The sequence below is a fragment of the Stenella coeruleoalba genome (assembly GCF_951394435.1).
Source record: "Stenella coeruleoalba genome assembly, chromosome: 11".
Taxonomy (NCBI): Eukaryota; Metazoa; Chordata; class Mammalia; order Artiodactyla; family Delphinidae; genus Stenella; species Stenella coeruleoalba.
The window spans coordinates 96,228,699-96,248,331 of NC_137157.1; the positions used below are offsets into that span (position 1 = coordinate 96,228,699).

A 19,633-nucleotide genomic window follows, 5' to 3' on the forward strand; every position below is an offset into this window, starting at 1 on the left:
ATGTGCAAGGGGAGCAGAGCCTCTTCTTCCACAAGCTTGATGGCATTGCCTGGGTTCTAGCAAGTTGCATCTGTCTCTTAGCAGCTGTCTTTCCTGAAAGATTGTAGTGGTGGTGTTGGTGGTGGGGGTCACCTGTGCCCCACATCAAAATAAGAATCCATTAAATGACCTGTTAGTGAGGAGTGAGGGCAAGGAATCTGGAGAGAAGGTCAGAGTTCAAACCTCAGAGGTCCACCAGCCTGCGACCCTGTGCAAACCCTCCCACCTCTCTAAGCCCTGGTTCTCTTGTGGGTAAAGTCTGATAAAACTACCTCCCTAACAAGGTGTGGTGAAGATCAAGTACAATTTCATGGGTGAACATGCCTCGAATGGTGAAAAGTTCTGTACGAAAAATGAAAGGGGTTGAGTTGGACCCTATCCCTAGCGGCTCACACAAGGAGTAGGAATTGAGCTTCAAGGCATTGACCTTCAACTGCTTTGGGGACCCACAGGCAGAGCTGCCACCCGCCCACATTCTCCTTCCCTCCTTCCACAGCCGGTGGATCCAGATGGGGACGTGAGGTCCCAGAATCCAGTCTCTGTTTCCCGGCCTCCTTGGGTCCTACAGTCCGGTTCTGGCCAGTGGGATAAAAGCATATCCTTAAAGGGCAGGGCTGTCTTTGCCACAACCCTGCCCACTCCTTCCTTCCCCCCCCTGGCTTTCCAGGGCACGGATGTGGTGAGAAGCTGTCTGAGACCATGAGATATGGCCAGGTCCCCGGGCGGGGGGATGGCAGAGCAGAAATAGATGGTGCCGGGTCTCTGTAGCCTGGATGACTTACCTACTGAGTAGGAGCCGAGGGAGAAAGGCTTTCTATCCTTTTCGTTGTCTGTTACAGTGGTCAAAGCTATAGCCTAACCCTGTGCGGATCAACCCAGTGGTGAAGTAAAAGCGGTAAAACCAGTTCTCAAACAGGCTAGCACACTGCTTTGGTGCAAGGATGAGAGCTGGGGTTGGGACGCAGATGGGTGTGAGAATAACCCCTGGGAAGGGCCGGGCCAGCCGCCAGTGCTCTTTGGGTCATTCTAGGAAGACTTTCTGGGGAGGCAGGACTTTGTGGATATCAATGGTGTGAGTACCCTTTCCTTCACCTGCCCATCCCCCCAGGCCTCCCCTCTCTTCCTGGATTCCTTCCCCTCTCTCTGATCATTGGCCGGGCACTGTGCCCTCTATCTCTCCTGAGGAATACAGTCAGGAAGAATAAGACAGTGTCCTGTCTACATGGCATGATGTCATACAGACTCAAGCCACTGAGATCACAAACCTCAGGTCATCCTTGACCCTTTCTTTCTCTCATGCCCCATAAAGACTTCATCAGCACGTCTGGTCAGATCTGCCTTCAAAATAGAACCGGGGGAATTTCCTGGCTGTCCAGTGGTTAGGACTCTGTGCCTCCACTGCAGGGGGCACAGGTTCAATCGATCCCTGGTTGGGGAACTAAGATCCTGCAAGCCATGCAGTGTAGCCAAAAATAAATAAGTAAAATAATAAATAAATAGAACCAGGACCCTGATTCCACTGCCACTATCCTGGTCTGAGCCACCACCACCACTTGCCTGACCTTTTTTTGTTGTTGTTGTTAATTAATTAATTTATTTTTGGCTGCGTTGGGTCTTCATTGCTGCATGGGCTTTCTCTAGTTGCGGCGAGTGGGGGCTACTCTTTGTTGCAGTGTGCGGGCTTCTCATTGTGGTGGCTTCTCTTGTTGTGGAGCACGGCTCTAGGTGCACGGGCTTCAGTAGTTGTGGCACGCAGGCTTCAGTAGTTGTGGCTTGCGGGCTCTAGAGTGCAGGCTCAATAGTTGTGGTGCATGGGCTTAGTTGCTCTGTGGCATGTGAGATCTTCCCGGACCAGGGCTCAAACCCGTGTGCCTTGCATTGGCAGGCGGATCCTTAACCACTGCACCACCAGGGAAGCCCTTGCCTGAACTTTTGCGTCAGCTCCCTACCTGGTTTCCATGCTTCTTCCCTCACCACCTCGCCCACTGTCTGTTTTCAACAGAGCCTGCAGAATGATCCTCTTAGAACATGAATCAGATCATGTCCCTTCCCTGCTCAAAACTTTCCAGTGGCGCCTCATCTCTCCCAGAGTAAATGCTAACTTCCTTTCACCAGCCCATAAAACCCTTCATGATGGGTCCCCTGGCCATACTGGCCTCAGCTCCAATCATGCTTCTCTGTTCCCTTCATTTGGAGCTGCCTTGAGCCCAGCAGGTGTGCACCCACTCAGGTATTTCTGTGCAGCTCTCTTTGCCTTGAATATTCTTCCCTAGGTATTCTAAGACTCAGCCCTCATACAGGCCTCTGCTCCTATGTCACCTCCTCAGAGAGGCCCTCCTGACTACCCTCCATAAATACCACTCGCCCCCATCACTTACTCCCATTACCCTACATCCTCTCCCTAGCACTGTCACCATCTGACTTACATTGGTTTCCTCGTATCTTTTTTTTTTTTTTTTTTTTTTTTTGTGGTACGCGGGCCTCTCACTGCTGTGGCTTCTCCCGTTGCGGAGCACAGGCTTCGGACGCGCAGGCTCAGCGGCCATGGCTCACGGGCCCAGCTGCTCCGTGGCATGTGGGATCTTCCCCGACCGGGGCATGAACCCATGTCCCCTGCATCGGCAGGCGGACTCCCAACCACTGCGCTACCAGGGAAGCCCGGTTTCCTCGTATCTTAGTCAGCTTGGGCTGCCATAACAAATGACCATGGACTGCATGGCTTAAACAACAGACATTTATTTCTCACGGTTCTGGAGACTGGAAGTCCAAGATCAAGGTGCAGATTCAGCTCTTGGGGAGGGCTCTCTTCCTGGTCTGCCTTCTCCTTGGACCCTCACATGGCCTTCCTGGGTGCAGGCAGGCAGGGAGATCTTGGGTCTCCTCCTCTTCTTATAAGGGCACCAATCCCATCGTGAGGGCCCCACCCTTGACCTATTCTAGCCCTAATTATGTCTCAAAGGCCCCACCTCCAAACACCATCACTTGGGGGTAATTAGGGTTTCACCATATGAATGTTAGGGTGATACGAACACTTGTTCATCAACTTCCTCCCTCACCAAGTATAAGCTCTTGGAGTAGATTGTCCCACACTCTGGGTCTCCATCACGTACAATGATGCCAGCACCCAGGTAAGGCTCAGCTGATGCTCCCTGGATGGGGAGTAGGGAGTTAGAGCTGATGGATGGCTCTAAGAGAGTGCAGAACAGAGCTGGAGGGGGTGTGGGTGTGGGTGGAGCCTTTCCCAGACTGTGGTTGGTGCTGGGTCCCGGAGTCTGCTGGGTGCCGACTGTCCCCTTCCAGTCCTGGCCGTTTGTTTACTTGGCCAGTAGTTTGGGCAGCCTTGGGCTTTTCTTGCTGAATAGTTCTTGCTGAACTCCAGGGGAGGAGTTAAATAAATACTGGCTTCCAGATACGGGAACCAAAATCCTACAGGAAATGTTGAGGTGGGAGTGAGGGAGAGGACCAGCCCTGGGCCTCCCCTGCCAGGGCCCCCAGGAGCACACACCCGATTCTTTTACCCCAGCTCCTGTGGGAAGTGAAGCGGGTCATCCTGTGTTTTCAAGTGGAAACTTCTTGGTTCTTCTTTACAGCATTCACTCGTCCGTAGAGCTGGTGAACATTTATTAAGCGCTACCTGCCACTAACAAGTTAGAAATTCAGGAAACCTTAATGGGGCAAAATTTCTATTCAATGTTTGTAGCGTTTGTGGTTTGGCAATTCTTCCTTCTCTCACTCTTAAAACTTTCCCCCATTCTGATCCCATGCCCTAGACGAGCACTCTATATCCCAGAGCAGTGGTGTGCTTGATAAATGATCAATAGCCGGCTTTCTGCAGCCTCCACTATGGCTACATTTTCATGCTACTGATGTGATGTAACTGAACCAGGTTTGTTTACCTGACTCTCAGCAAGCCAAACGCCGAGACACCAAGGTTTGCAGCAGAGAAAGAGTTTATTCTCAAGGCAGCCAAGTGAGGAGACCGGAGAAAGTCTCAGATCTGCCTCCTTGAAGGCAAGGAGCTTGGGATATTTATGGCATAAAGAAGCAGGGTATTCTTACACGTGGAAAAAGGTGATGGGAGGTAGAGAAAAGGTGAGGTAATTGGTGTTCTGCGCAGGCGTATCTGCGTTATGCTTCTTCATGGGACGCGTATTCAAAAAACGGAGGCACTCAGCATGATCTGAGGGTGGAGTTTTGGGCCCTCTGACGTCAAAAGGTCGTTCATTGGACATTTGTGCAGGCCCAGTTTTAGGATCAGTGGTCCCAACCAGTCTTAGCCATCTCAAACTGGACACGAGTTGACTCCAAGTTTCTGGAAAACAGCTTAAGCCTCCATTACTATGGCAACCCATACGTCAGAGGTACTACTGTCTGCAGGGGTGGTTAAGGAGTCTTGCAATATATTTCTAAGGTATATGAAGCTTGGAGGGTAGGCAGTTAAAGAAAGTAAAAAACATAACTAAAGAGAGCTTAATCAGTAAAGTCAGGTTTCAAGCAGAGGGGTTTTAACATGCTGTTCCCTTACCTGCTGTTCTGTAAAACAAGCTCAGGAATTTCTGTTAGTCACCAGCTTCTATTAACCTATGGGGTGTGGTTTCAATGTCACTGAATGCAAAATTGGAAAGACTTGTGTAGTACCACACCATTGGATAGAATTCCCACTGTACTGATATATATGGACGTATAACCTCAAGAGTATAGATAATGGTAAAATGTATAATAATGAGGAAATGATGAGTTTCCAGTATTTGTTATCTCTGTTTTAAATATTATTTATTTAATTATAAGTTTATATAATTAAATTTTTATTTTTTAAAATTTATTTTATTTTATTTTAAGATTTTTTTTGATGTGGACTATTTTTAAAGTCTTTATTGAATTTGTTACAATATTACTTCTGTTTTATATTTTGTTTTTTTGGCTGCAAGGCATGTGGGATCTTAGCTCCCCAGCCAGAAATCGAACCTGCACCCACTGCATTGGAAGGCGAAGTCTTAACCACTGGACTGCCAGGCAAGTCCCTTAAATTTTTAATAATGACTACTTAATAACTGATTTACAAAATTCTTAAAAATACAACAATCAGCTCTTGCAAGCCAGAATGAGCTGGTTCCAGTTATCACTGTGTGGGAGCTTGTGAGAGATGCAAAATCTTGGGCCCCACCCCAGACCTACTAAATCAGACTACGATTATTAACACTTTTAACAATGTCCTCAGGTAATTTGTATACATGTTAGAGTTTGAGAAATGTGGCCCTAGAGGTAACCACTGTTTCTGATTTTGTTTATGTCTTTTAGACCTTTTTCACAACACAGATGCATATATTTTGAAATGATTTTTTTCTGGCTTTTTCTTTGCACAATTTAAAATAGATCTTATTTTTAAGAGCAGTTTTAGGTCCACAGCAAAATCGAGCAGAAGGTACGGAGGTTTCCCGTATACCCCCTGACCCCACACATGCACGGCCTCCCCCAATGACAGCATCCTCAGCAGAGGGTACTTTTGTTACAATTAATGAATCTACATTGACACATCAGTATCACCCAGAGTCCCCAATTTACATTAGGGTTCATTTGGTGTTGTACATTCTATGGGTTTCAGCAGTGTGGAGTCTTAACACTGGTCGGCCAGGGAAGTCCCTAGATTTTCAAATATTGATCTTATATTTGGTTACCTTGCCAATGTTTCTATTAATTTTTAATATTTTGTCTGTAGATACTTTGGGGACAATTGTATGTTATTAATGATAGTTTTTTTTTTATTTCTGATCTTTATGACTCTAATTAATTTTTCTTGTCTTGTATTTGCCAATGTGATTTAAACAGAAGTGGTAAGATTGGGCATCCTTATCTTATTTTTTATTTGAAGGGGACTGATGTTACATTCTTACGTTTCCTCATTAGAATAGGTTTTTAGAAAAATTGAAATACAGTTGATTTACAATGTTATATTAGTTTCAGGTGTACAGTATAGTGATTTGGTATTTTTATAGATTGTAATCCACTTAAAGTTATCATAGAATATTGATTATATTTCCTGTGCTGTATGTTAAATCACTCTATCTTGTTTATTTTATACCTAGTAGTTTGTGCCTCTTAATCTCCCTCTATCTTGCCCTTTCCCCCACCCTTCTCCCCACTGGTAATCACTAGTTTGTTCTTTGTATCTGTGAGTCTCTTTCTGTTTTGTTGTATTCATTCATTTGTTTTATTTTTTAAATTCCAAGTGAAAACGTCCAGTATTTGTCTTTCTCTGACTTCACTAAGCATAATGCACTCCAGGTACATCCATGTTGTTGCAAATGGTATCCCATACGTTTTTGTCAGTTAATCTTAGTAGGTTAGGGCTTCCCTGGTGGCACACTGGTTAAGAATATGCCTGCCAATGCAGGGGACATGGGTTCGAGCCCTGGTCTGGGAAGATCCCACATGCCGTGGAGTAACTAAGCCTGTGCACTACAACTACTGAGCCTGCGCTCTTCAGCCTGAGAGCCACAGCTACTGAGCCCGCAAGCCACAACTACTGAAGGCCGCACGCCTAGAGCCCTTGCTTCACAACAAGAGAAGCTACCGCGATGAGAAGCCCGCGCACTGCAATGAAGAGTAGCTCCCGCTATCTGCAACTAGAGAAAGCCCACGCGCAGCAAGGAAGACCCAACTCAGCCAAAATAAGTAAATAGATTAAAAAAAAATCTTAGTAGGTTAAAGTATTTTCTTCTATTCCCAGAGTTTTTATGAACGAGAAAATTTGTCAAATGGTTTTTCTGCATCAGTTGAGATGCTCAAATTTTCATCCTTTAATCCGTTAGGGTGGTATGTGATAATGATAGATTTTCAAATTTATTTGAAACTTATTGATAGACCACTCAAATTTCTGGAATAAATAAAACTTGGTCAGAATATATCTTCTTTGTAATATACTGTTGTATTCAGTTGCTAACATTTTGTTTAGGACTTTTTACTTTTACTTGTTACTCTATCTTCATGAGTAAGTCTGGCCAGGGATCTTTTTTTTTCCTCATATTGTTCATGTCTGGTTTGGGCATCAAGGTTACATTAGATTTATAGTCTCAATCAGGGATAATTTTCTTTGTGGCAGAATCTGTTGCTGATTCTCTAATAGTTATTCTGACCCTCTTTCTTTAGCAACAGAACTCCAATTTTTAGCTGGACACATAGCTAAAGATTATTTTTCCCAGCCTCTCTCATAGTCCTTCATGTGATTAAATTTTGGTCAGTATCCCCTCATCAGCACCTAGTAAGTGAACTCTTTATAGACCCAAATCCTGAGATTTATGATTCCTACTTTGAGAAATAGGTCCCTGAGGCATTTATTTCTAATCGTGACTAGTTTCATTAAAACTAAAAATATGATCTAGTATGTAGACTTCATATATATTTATACATTTGGGTAGGATTAGGGAAATATTTTCATTGCTTCTTGATCTAGACTTGCAGCTTCTCTAGATAACTTAAGTGGAAAGAATATCAATTATTGAAGTCATTAAACTGGCCACTATTTGCATGAAAGAATGTCAGTTATAAACCATTTTCAGCTTTTAAAAAGATCTTTAAAGAATTTGTCTTCAGTTGTAAGAAAGCTTTCTCCTAAACATGTGAACAAACGCAACTTTCATATTAAACTGAAAATATTCCAAATTTTACATGCATTGTAGCCAGAACCACAGAGAGAAGCTAACCAAATGCAGAGGAATATTTTTCAGTTTCTACAAAGAAATATGGCCTCTTGTTTTTCTTGAAACTCAGCTCTCTTGGAGTGTCTGATTTTTTTCCACGTTTGATAGAGAAGTGGCTACAAAGAAATGTTTCTGTGCTCTAAAAAAAATGATTAAGGCGGGGCTTCCCTGGTGGCCCAGTGGTTGAGAGTCCGTCTGCCGATGCAGGGGACACGGGTTCGTGCCCCGGTCCGCGAGTATCCCACATGCCGCGGAGCGGCTGGGCCCGTGAGCCATGGCCGCTGAGCCTGCACGTCCGGAGCCTGTGCTCCGCAACGGGAGAGGCCACAGCAGTGAGAGGCCCGCGTACCGCAAAAAAAAAAAAAAAAAAAAAAGATAAGGCAAGTGGAATGATAAATGACAACTGATGATGGACCTCATTGTTGGAGACAGAAGAGCAGGTGGAAGGGACTTGCAAATTTTAGAGAACATACCCATCCAACGAGGGGAGCCCCTCATCTCCTGCCGATTGTTCCCTCCCGAGAGTGTGAGCCAGTCTTCCTGCCGGGTCTTCTAAGTGAACCAGAAACCCACATTTTAATGTAAAAGACCCTGAGCTTTCACTATTGGCTCAAAACTTAAAAACGGACACAGTAGTTAAACCTCCCTCCACACACATCTGACTCTTTGGGGGGAAAGCGAGGGCCAGAGGAATTCTGTAACTTTCTCGAGGTGGAGGATGAAGTAAGTGGAGACTCTGACCTCCAGGACTCTGGGACTTCTTCCATTTCCGAGATTCTGTGATTAAGTATATGCAGCTATTAATTCCAATCAAGGGCACGATTATATTCTACTGTTTGCTTGTTGCAAGGACGGGATCCTAAGTGTCCGAGGCTTTCTCTTCCTGCAAGAGGCTCCCTTCTCAGAAAATGGCTTGAGGGAGGGGTGGTGGCAGCTTGCTCAAGGCCCACGGTTTAGGATACATTAAATTTTTCATGCAAATTATAGCAGGTAAATTCAGTCTCACAGAAAGAGAGAGGTTGGATGTTTAGGAGGACATAAGGATTTGTCCTTGAACATTTGTGGAAGAAGAAAGAGATACGTGTTTTTTCCTAAATCAACAAACGTTTTCTAGTATGGAGAGGCCATTTCACACAGAGAATGGCTGTGTTTCAGGAAGGCATAAAGATAAGGGGAAAGTTCCTGCGGTTCCCGAATGAGTGGGTAAAAGCTTCCTATGAGAGGATGTGGCTGGCTCACGAGAGGCGTTTTCTGTGTTTCAAAGCAGACGTCTGGAAATGTGGACTCACTGAATTCAAAGCAGGGTTGCTTGATCCAACCAAACCGTATCATCCCAAAGCCTTTTCCCACCAATGAAGTCTGAGCTCAAAGGATTCCAGCCCGTGTTTCACAGTAAACCGGGGAGAGCTCAGTCAGAGATTCTGGGACCCTTCAGCCCTTTCCTGAAAGGCTAGAAGGTGCCCTTCCAGCTGTGAGACCCGGAGTCTCCGCTTTGGGATTTGAGGGTGGGGCCCTAAGCAGGCTCAGCTTGGACTGCAATACAGGGGGTGCAATGGTGGTGCAGGGCAGAGAGCAGGAGTTGAGAGCAAGGGGTGAATTTGGGCTTTCCCACTTCCTCTCTGTGGCCTCTGGCAAGTCACCTTCCTGAGCGTCCACTTCATGTGCAGATCGGGAACGGTCCCGCCGGCTCTTGCTAACACATGGCGGTGCCCTGAGGAGGGCATGTCTGTGAAAGTGCCCTGAAAACAGAAAGGATTCACGTCACATCTGGCGCCTTCTTACCTCTCCAGCCTTATCACCTACCACGCTTCCCCTGTGTTCTGTGTACCAGCCAGGCAAACCGTCTTTTGGGTTCTTCATAGGTAGCTTCCTCCTGCCCCTGGGCCTTTGCACATGCTGGTTCCATGACCTGAAGTGCTCCTCCCATCTTTGGTTTGATTTTAGTCCTATTCATCCTAGAACTCAGCTCATTGCCCCCCCCGCCCCAGCCCCATCAGTTTCGGTTGGAATCCTCTGTTACAGGTGTACATCCACAGCATCACTATCTTATAGACATAGGTCTCATCACCATTTGTAGTTAAGATTTGTTTAGATTTATGTCATTCTTGTCACTAGACCGTAAGCTCCCTGAGGGCAGAGGATGATGCAGTTTTGCTCATCTTTGTATCCCCAGACCCAGCCCAGATACCAGATGAATGTTAGGATTGCAGAGTGGTTTCAGGAGTGTAGGCAGCGGGGATTCTGGATTTAGTCGCCTGGGTTAGGATCCTCAGGATGAGGATCACAGAGTGTCTTCTCTGAACAAGCTCTGTGTTCGCACCTTTTCTTCCCCTCCCTTTAAGCCACGCTGTGCCCCATCGTGTGGTGTCACGTTGATGTCCTTATATGTTGCATACATCACATTATGGCAACTAATTATTAGTGGTAGGTGGAGGTGCTCTGTGTGCATCAGGAGAGGCAGACAGCTCTGGTCCGGAGAACAGCTAGTTGGAACAGGAAGTGGGCTTCAGAACAAGGGGCACAAAATTAGTAGATTCTACTCTGTATGGAACACTGCTTGGGAGATTTGAATTATTAATAAAAATTCTAGGAAGCCCAGTAGCTTTTTAGGAAATTTTATGCAATTAAGGGAAGATAAATTCCAAGCATGCTTCCAAGCACTATTATTGTTTTTTTTTCATTTTGAATACTTTATATTGATATAATATTCATAAAGAAAGTATAATATTCATAGAGAAAGCATACAGATTATAGGCACCCAGTTCAAAACTTATTCACAGACGAAACACCCCCCTCCTCACCAGCAGCCAGGTTAAGAATTAGAACATCACCAAAAACCCGGAAGTTCCTCTCACGCTCCCTTCTAGGCAGCCCCCCGCCCCCCCCACCACCAAGGGAACACTCTTCTGACTTCTAACAGCATGGATCTGCCATTTTCTGGTATTCTACGCAAATGGAGTATCCAGTAAGTACTTTCCTGAATCGAGCTTCTTTCACTCAACACTGTATTTGTGAGGTTCATCCGTTCTGTTGTGTGTGACTGTAGATCATTCTCATTGCTATGTGACAGCCCATCGTGTGAACGGACCACAGTGTATTTATCCATTCGACTGTGGATGGACATTTGGGTAGTTTCCAGCTTGGGGCCATTACAGATAGCCCCAAGAGTACTTTGGTTCATTGTAAAGAGGTATTAAAAAGTAAATCCAACTTTTTTTTTTTTTTTAACTGTGCTCTTTTAGCATTTTTCTTTCCATTTTTACCCCCCAGGGAAGCAAGAATCTGATTGGGTCAAGAAAGAGCCTATCCTTTTCCTAAGAATTCACGGTGTGTTCTTCCTCCTCAGGTCTGCAACTTCACCTGTAAGCTGAATTCTCAGTAACCTTCTGTGTTTATTCTCCCCTCTCCTCCTTTTCCTAACGTTAAAAAAGTAAACACCCCCTTAAAGACATTGTAAGCACATTGCCAAAAAACGTGGAAACTCCTGAGAAGTTTAGATAAGAAAGCGACAACCTCGTGCCATCTGGAGATAACAGTGTAAATATGTTAGCGCCATTCTCCCCAGTGTTTTCTTCTACATCTATTTTGCATAGTTGAGATCATCTCTTTTCACTTAAGATTATACCGCAAGTGTTTCCCCATGTCATTTGTAACTGTGCCTCAACATCGTTACTCCTGGCTACGTGATAATCCATCCCATGTGTGTGCCAAAATTGTTTGACTAATCTCCTAAACTGGGCCGTTTAGGATGCTTGCACTTTCATTTTGACGATCAGAAACAATGCTGCAGTGATTATCTTGGAGGCAGATCGCTGTTCTCATTGTAGGCAATTTCCTTAAGCTAGTTCCTAGAGATGGAATTTACTGGATGGAGAATGTAAGCCCTTTAAAAAGGTGCTATTTAAATACTCCCACCAGCTTTAAGAACTGAGAGCAGGAAAGAACACATTTCACTACATCATCACACATTTTGAATATCGGTTAATATGGTGTATCTTCATATTGTGTGGTTTTAAGTATTTTAGAATTTCTCTTCCGATTTATTTTTTGACCTGTGAGTTATCTGGAATATGTTTTATTTATTTAAAAAATTTTAATACAATTTTTAAAGGTTACACACCATTTACGGTTATTACAAAATATTGATTATATTCCCCGTGTTGTACAAAGTATCCTTGTAGCCTATCTTACACCCAGTAGTTTGTGTCTCCCACTCTCCCACGCCTATATTGCCCCTCTCCCCTCCCCACTGGTAAACACTAGTTTGTTCTCTATATCTGTGAGTCTGCTTCTTTTTTGTTATATTCACTGGTTTGTTATATTTTTTAGATTCCACATATAAGTGATATCACACTGTGTTTGTCTTTCTTTGTCTCTTAGTTCACTTAGCATAATGCCCTCCAAGTCCAGCCATGTTGCTGCAAATGGCAAAATTTTGTCCTGTTTTATGGCTGAGTAATATTCCATTGTATATATACCACATCCTCTTTATCCGTTCATCTGTTGAGGGGTACTTAGGTTGCTTCTATGTCTTGGCAATTGTAAATAATGCTGCTAGGAACTTTGGGGTGCATGTATCTTTTCCTACTAGTGTGTTTGTATTTCGGGGATATATACCCAGGAGTGGAAATGCTGGGTCATTTAGTAAGTCTATTTTTAGTTTTTTGAGAAAGCGCCATACTGTTTTCTGGAAGTATGTTTTAAAATGTCCAAATGTATAAGGATTTAAAAAATCTTTTAAGCTAAGTTTTAATTTAGTTGTGTTATAGTCAGAGAATATGGTGTGTATTTGACCTGTTCTTTGAAATGTGCTGAGAATTGTGCATAATTAGTTTTTGTAAATGTTAGGGTGACTAAACATCTAAATTCTTCGGGGGTGCTGAGGGGTTTCCTGGGATAAAAGACTTTCAGTGCTAAAATCAGGAAAGTCCTGAGCAAACTGAGCTGGTTTGGTTCCTTATGTGCACCCGAGAATAATATGGATTCTCTCATTATTGGGTGCAGAGCTCTAAGCAGATACATTAGGTCAAGTTTATTTATTTTTTTTAAAACAATTTTTAGTTAAAATTTTTATTTTGAAAACTGTAGACTCCCATGCAATGGTAAGGAATAGCACAGAGAAATTCGTTGTATCCTTTACGGTTTCCCTTAATGGTAACATCTTGCAAAACTATAATATAATATCACCACCAGCAATCAATGTTGATACAATCCACCCATTTTTATTCAGGCTTCACCAGCTTTTCTTGTACTCATTTGTGTGTGTGTGTGTGTGTGTGTGTGTGTGTGTGTGTGTGTATTTAGTTCTCTACAATTTTATCACATGTGTAGGTTTGTGTATTCACCACCATGTCAAGATATGGCCATCACAACAAAGGTCCCTCCTTTTGCCCTTTTATCACCACAAGTATCTCTCTTGTTCCTCCTCCCGCCTCGCCCTTCTCTCCTACCCCTAACCCTTGGCAACCTCTAATCTGTTCTCCATTTCTAAAAGTTTGTCATTTCAAGAGTGTTATATAAATGGAATCGTACAGTACTTAACCTTCTGAAGTTGGCTTCTTTCACTCAGGTAATTCTCTGGAGAGCTGCACATGTTGTTGTGTATATATCAATAGTTTATTCTTTCTTTTTTTTACTTCATTTATTTGGCTGCATTGGGACTTAGTTGCGGCACGCAGGCTCTTCGATGCTGCATGTGGGCTTCTCTGTAGTTGTGGCACGTGGGCTCTAGAGCACGCGCGGGCTTAGTTGCCCCGCGGCATGTGGGATCTTAGTTCCCCGACCGGGGATCGAACCCACATCCCCGGCATTGGAAGGCGGATTCTTAACCACTGGACCACTAGGGAAGTCCCAGTTTATTCTTTCTTATTGCTGAGTAGTATTTCATGTATGGATTGACCAGTTTGTTTAGCTGTTAACCCAATGAAGGACATCTGGGTTGTTTCCAGTTTTTAACTACAGTATTATGAATAAAGCCGCTATGAACATTCATGTGTAAGAGTTTGCGTGAACCTAAGTTTCTACTTCTCTGGCATAAATACCCAAGGGTACAATTACTGGGTTTAACAGTTGTTTAAAAAAATCTTCATTTTACCAAGTTTATCTGCTTGACTTATGGACAATTGAGAAAGACTTTAAAGTTGATTTATCGATTTATGTATTTTGAAGCTATTTTATAAGATGCAGGCAAATTCAGAATCTGTAACTTTCTATCTGTAAAATTAGAACCCCAGCTCCTGGGATAGTGGTTCAGGAATCCTACTGGGCTACTAGGACCAGAAACTCCACAAGATGTAGCGGTCTGAGCCCTCTTTAACTCTGTGGCAATAATAGTGTGGTGTCCGTCATAGTTACGGAGAACATGAGAAGATTAGTCTGCAGTTGTGCATCCTTTTGATAGTAGACATTTCATTACTTTGATGGTCGTCCTGAAGGCAGGAAGTGAGCATACTATTTCGCCCACAGATGTCCCTGGAGGAGAGGAAGTGGAGGAGGACGGCTTCCCTTTAGCTGAGGTGCTGGCTGTATATGCTGGGACCTGGGAGCCTGGCTTGAGAAATCTGGTGTGCTTGTTTATTTGGCATAAACTGACAAGAAAGTTCTCTTTCCTGTGGAATTGGCATAGGAGAAGAGATGCTACAAAAATATGAGAAGGCAAAGATGAGCCCTGCTAGGAAATCTCTCCCCCCTTGAAGTTCTTTTGCATTTGTGCCAGCTCCACCCTGGAGAACTTACTCCCCAGGCAGGCAGAGGTCAACTCATCCATCCCCCTGCCTCTGGGTAGCCCTGCCCCAAGTGCCTCTGACAGTCACACCTTCACATGTGAGCTTCTTCTCTGGTTGCATCTGTTCATCTTCCCAGCCCAGTTCTTCAGGCTCTTACACCCTGGCCCTCAGGGATCCCTCTTCCTTGAGCTCATGGTACTTACTGTTCTCTCAATACCAATTTAGCAGAGCTGCCTGGAACCACCCCCCAGGAGAGCAGGGCACTCAGCCGGTGTCCGTTTCCCATCGCTGCTCTAATAAGTTGCCGCCAACTTAATGGATTAAGACAACAGAAGTTTGCTATCTTACAGTCTTGGTCAGAAGTCTGAAACGGGTCAAAGTCAAGGTATGGGCAGAGCTGTGTTCCTTGTGCAGGTTCCAGGGGAGATTGTGTCCCTCGCCTTTTCTGGCTTCTCCAGGCTGCCCTCACTCCTTGGCTCGTGGCCCCTCACAACTCCAACCTCTGCTTCTGCACCCACCTTCCCTGACCCTGACCCTCCTGCCTCTCATGTAAGGACCCTCGTGATTAGACTGGGCTTCCTGGGACAATCTAGGATAATCCCCCATCTCAATATCTTTAACTGAACCACATCTGCAAAGTCCCTTTTGCCCTGTAAGTTGACATTCACAGGTTTGGGGGACTAGGGGGAGGATGTCTTAGGGCAATCACCTGGTTGACTGTACCCATTCTTCTCTTCTCAAGCCCATGGCCCTCTTCAGGCCCTCACTGTGCCTCTTCTGGAAGAGTCCATTAGCCCCCTGACTGGTCTCCCGTGTCCATCCAACCCCCCTACAATCCCTTTCCACTGCAGCCAGAGTGTTTGGCCCAGAGTCTACTGGAGAAACACAGACCCTTAACCCTGACTCAGGGTCCTTGACGAGCTGTCTTACCACTTTTTCTTGTCTTGTCTCTCACTAGTTTCCTTCACATGCATTAACTACCAGCCTATTACGGCATTGATTTATTCTAACATGCCCAGAGCTTGCCTGCTTCTATGCTTTTACTTCTTTCTTTGCATCTGAAATGCCCTTTGCCCTCATTTTCACCTGGCACAGTCCTATTTGGCCTCATCATCAAAGGTCTTAAAATGTGGATGACCGTTGACCCAGAAATTCCATTTCCACGTATAGGAATTTCATACTATGGAAGTAATCCTGAGGGTTGTGCATAGATACCGTTTCAAAGATATTCATTGCAGCATTGTTTTTTATTTTACTTTATTTATTTTGCAATGTTTTTTTAAAAATTTTTTTTATTGAAGTATAGTTGATTTACAATGTTGTGTTAGTTTCAGGTGTACAGCAAAGTGATTCATATATATATATATGTATGTATATATTCTTTTTCAGATTCTTTTCCATTATTGGTTATTACAAGATATTGAATGCAGCATTGTTAACAAAAAGAAAAAAGTAGAACCAACCTAAATAAACATCCAACGGTATGGAGCTGGTTAAATTGTGGAATAACAAGAAGTGAAATACGCAATGGACAAAAATCCAAACACCCGGAAGTACTAATGCGTTGAAAAACACTTACGATATATTCAAAAGCAGATTACAAAACCCCTGCATAGGAAGATTTTATTTAAAAATTCTATTACATATACATTGAACAAGACGGGACAGCAGCATCCTAAACTGTTGATGGTGGCTGTTTCTGGGTAGTGGGATTATGGGTGATTTTTATTTTCTTATTTTTATTTGTCCATACTTTTTCTCCCCTACCATGACCACATGTTACTTTTAGAATAATAAAAAAGCAATTAAAACTATTAAAACGATCATTCTACCCACCCTACCCAGGCCAAGTCAACCCTGTCCCTCCCTGAAGCCTTCCGCAGCCATCATCCTGGATGAACGTGAGGGCTCTGTCCCTTGACCCCCTCGCACTGTTTGAAGCTCTTAGCACGCCCCCTTTGTCTGTATTTAAGAAGTTGCTACAGAGCAATGTCTGGATGTGGGGCTTCACCTCCATGGTGTGAGGCTGCAGGGCTGCTCTGCCCTGGGGCAGTGCCCCCGCTAGAGAGGGGTGCGCTCAGAAATCCTGAGCTGGGGCTGGGGCTCAGGGATTTGAAGGGTCACTTTTGCCAAGGGTCCTGTGTCTGGAGACGGGGTGTCGTCTGGGAAGGCAGGCCGTTTTCAAAATTCCATTCCTGTTCTCATGGAACTGGTGGTCTGATTAGGGAGATAAGGCAACAGCACATCACATGTTATAGGAAAATACGAACATTGCCGACAGATATCATGTTGGTCCTTGCCAAGTGAGTAGTAAGAGGGCAGAGGAGGGAGAGGTAGCCACAGGTCAGGGCAGAGGAGGCGTGCTCTGGGCTGGTGACGCATCCATCAGGTCAGTGCAGTTTTGCCCCAGACTTACGTAAATGTAACCCAAACACTCGGGTAGCTCAAGGCTGCTGTGGGCCACAGTCTATAGCTTTCATTTCAAATAGCACGCTTTTATTTAAAAACTTTTTTTTTTTTTAATAGATTGCGTGTGGCATGCAGGATCTTTGTTCCCTAACCAGGGATAGAACCCACGCCCCCTGCAGTGGAAGTGCGGAGTCTTAACCCCTGGACTGCCAGGGAAGTCCCTCAAATAGCATGCTTTTATATACAAAGAAGTTTACAGAATTCCAGGAAAACCAACAACCTCAGTCGAAAGAGTAACTCAGAAAAGGTACCCTGGGCAGTTTTCAAATGTGTTTACTGATCAATTGCATTTAATATATAAAATATCTATTGAAACCACTGGGCTTAACCTGTCAAATGTAGAACTCGATGTCTTGGCCTCTGACTTGGGAATTTCCTGAAGACAGTGGCTCTTGTGGTGACAGCAGGAGTCTAGGTGTGCTAAGTGGAGTCCGGCATTGGAGAGTTGATCACCCTGCAGCCCTGTGCCCTCTGCTCACAGCACCAGCGCACCCTCCGCTGCAGCTGGTGGTTTACACAGGCTCCCTTCTTAGCCAATCAGGAATCCCAACTGTATTTATCTATGTTCCCCTGTATTGAAGGAAAATAGGCTTAATATTCCAGTCAAGAGTGTTACACTCTGACAAAATAGAAATTCCAGTGTCATTTAGAAATATATGGAGTCATACCTGGAGAGTCATACCAGTTACGGCTGCAGAATGACAAGTGGGTGCACGACCCTGGTCTGATGTCACTGTCTGATGTCACTGTCCCCTAGCAGAGCAAACCCATGACTTTCCCTTTGCAATTTCCCCCTGAACCTCTGGTGAGTGCTTTTCTTAAACCTCTGTGTTGACAAATTGGAGAGCAGCTAACAACTTCCTCAGATTCTGAGCAATTCTTTCCTTGCGATATCAGCCCTGGATCTACTTTTTAATATTTTATGCTAATGAAGCAACACAGGGAGTTCATCAAGCATTTCCGGAGCACTTACTATGCACCCTGCTCAGACCAGCGTACTTGGGAAATTACAGGGATGGGTAAGGCGTGGTCCGTCTTCTAGGAGAGCAAAGAGTAGAGGAGATAAGATCTAAAGAGGAAAATACAAGGCAAGATGAGTTTCCCTAGAGGCATCCAGGGTGGTTCAAAGGTACGAGAGTGGTTTCTAGACAGGGAAGTGGGGATGAGGGGAGCGGGAAGGAGAAAAGCCTCCTGGAATAGTATACGTGTAGTAGAAAAAACATGAACTTTGCATCAGACAGCCGTGGGTTCAGAGCCGGCTGTCTTTCCGTAACACGGTGATCTTCTGCAAGTTACTTAGCCTGTCTGAGCCTCAGCATCCTTATCTCTGGGGTGAATGGCTGTTAGGAGGTGTAGTGGGTTGAATGGTGCCCCTCCCCAAAAGGTATGTCCACATTCTCACCCCTGGGACCTGTGAATGTGATCTTATTTGGAAAAAGGGTCTTTGCAGATATACTTAAGGATATCAAGATGAGAGCACCTTAGAGTACATAGATGGGCTCTCATGACAAGTGTCTTTTTAAGAAATACAGAGGGGAGACACAGAGGGAGAAGGGGAGACAGTGTGAATACGGAGGCAGGGATTGGAGCGATGCAGCCACGGCCAGGGAAGTCTGGAGCCCACAGAAGCTGGAAGAGGCAGGAAGCTCTCTCTCTTAGAGCCATTGGAGTCGTTTGGCCCTGTTGCCATCTTGATTTCGGACTGCTACAGAGCTTTGAGGGGATACATTTCTGATGTATTAAGCCACCCACTTGGTGATAGTTTGTTACTGCAGCCCCAGGAAACTCTACAGGGGGATTGAGTGTAAGAATGCATGTGAAGCATGTAGCAGAGTGCCTGGCACCAAAGGCCAAGGGAAGGACAATTAGCAGAGAGAAGGAATGGGTGGAGCGGGAGTGCCTTTTGGATGGTGAAACTGTGTGAGTGAGCACAGGAGGTGTCTGGGGAGCGAGGCCAGTGGGCGATGAGTGGCGTGCATGGTGGGGTCTGGTGCCGGTGCCCATGGGGGCCCAGGAGGAAGTTAAGACTGGTCATGAGGCCGGAGAAGGAGGAAGGTCCACAGAAAGAGAGGTGGTGGGGTCTCCGGAGGCCATTGGCTGCCAGACCCAGAGGTCATGCCAACAGGCCCTGGAAGTTGCTGGGCTGCTGAACTTTAAAGAAGTCCTGTGGGAAGACTTCCCTGGCGGTCCAGTGGTTAAGACTTCGCCTTCCAATGCAGGGGGTGTGGGTTTGATCCTTGGTCGGGGAGCTAAGATCCCACGTGCCTTGTGGCCAAAAAAACAAAATATAAAAACGGAAGCAATATTTCAAATAGCTCAAACTAATTCAATAAAGACTTTAAAGATGGTCCATGTCAAAAAAATCCTAAAAAATAAATAAATAAAAGAAGTCGTGTGGGCTTGGGAAGGGGGAAGCAGAGAGAGGGGTGCACTAAAGATTTGAAATCAGTGTTTTCTGAGCCCTCCGTAACCCCCCTGGATTCTTGTGTCACCCTGACTGTAAAGAAGGTTAGATTTAATTTGATTTAAAGAAATTAAAAGGATTTGACATGTCTTTTGCAAATGCAAGTTTCTGGGCTAAGATTCACATTCTCTGCAACAGATTTGAAGATGAATGTTTAAAACTTTTGTAGTATTTTTGGAAGGCTACCCAAGAAACTGGAGACAGTATTGCCTCTGAGAAGGGAACTAGGAGGCTGGTAG

General features: G+C 44.7%; 1 protein-coding gene across 8 annotated transcripts in view; it reads left to right on the forward strand.

Moving 5' to 3' along the window:
- Positions 1–19,633, forward strand: part of VWF (von Willebrand factor) — a 203,779-nt gene that overhangs the window by 37,599 nt on the left and 146,547 nt on the right. For 5 of the 8 annotated variants that reach the window (XM_079936255.1, XM_079936253.1, XM_079936256.1 and 2 more), the window contains one exon: positions 4,968–5,052. The exons of 1 other annotated variant lie outside the window; for it this stretch is intronic. Coding sequence is in view for 2 of the 7 variants with exons in the window: in XM_079936251.1 (XP_079792377.1) it covers positions 6,615–6,711 (97 nt within the window). In the remaining 5 variants the exon portion in view is untranslated. Of the gene's footprint in view, positions 1–4,967; positions 5,053–6,441; positions 6,712–19,633 lie in introns of those variants that run through there. 2 more of the 8 variants (XM_079936251.1, XM_079936252.1) reach the window with 1 other exon arrangement.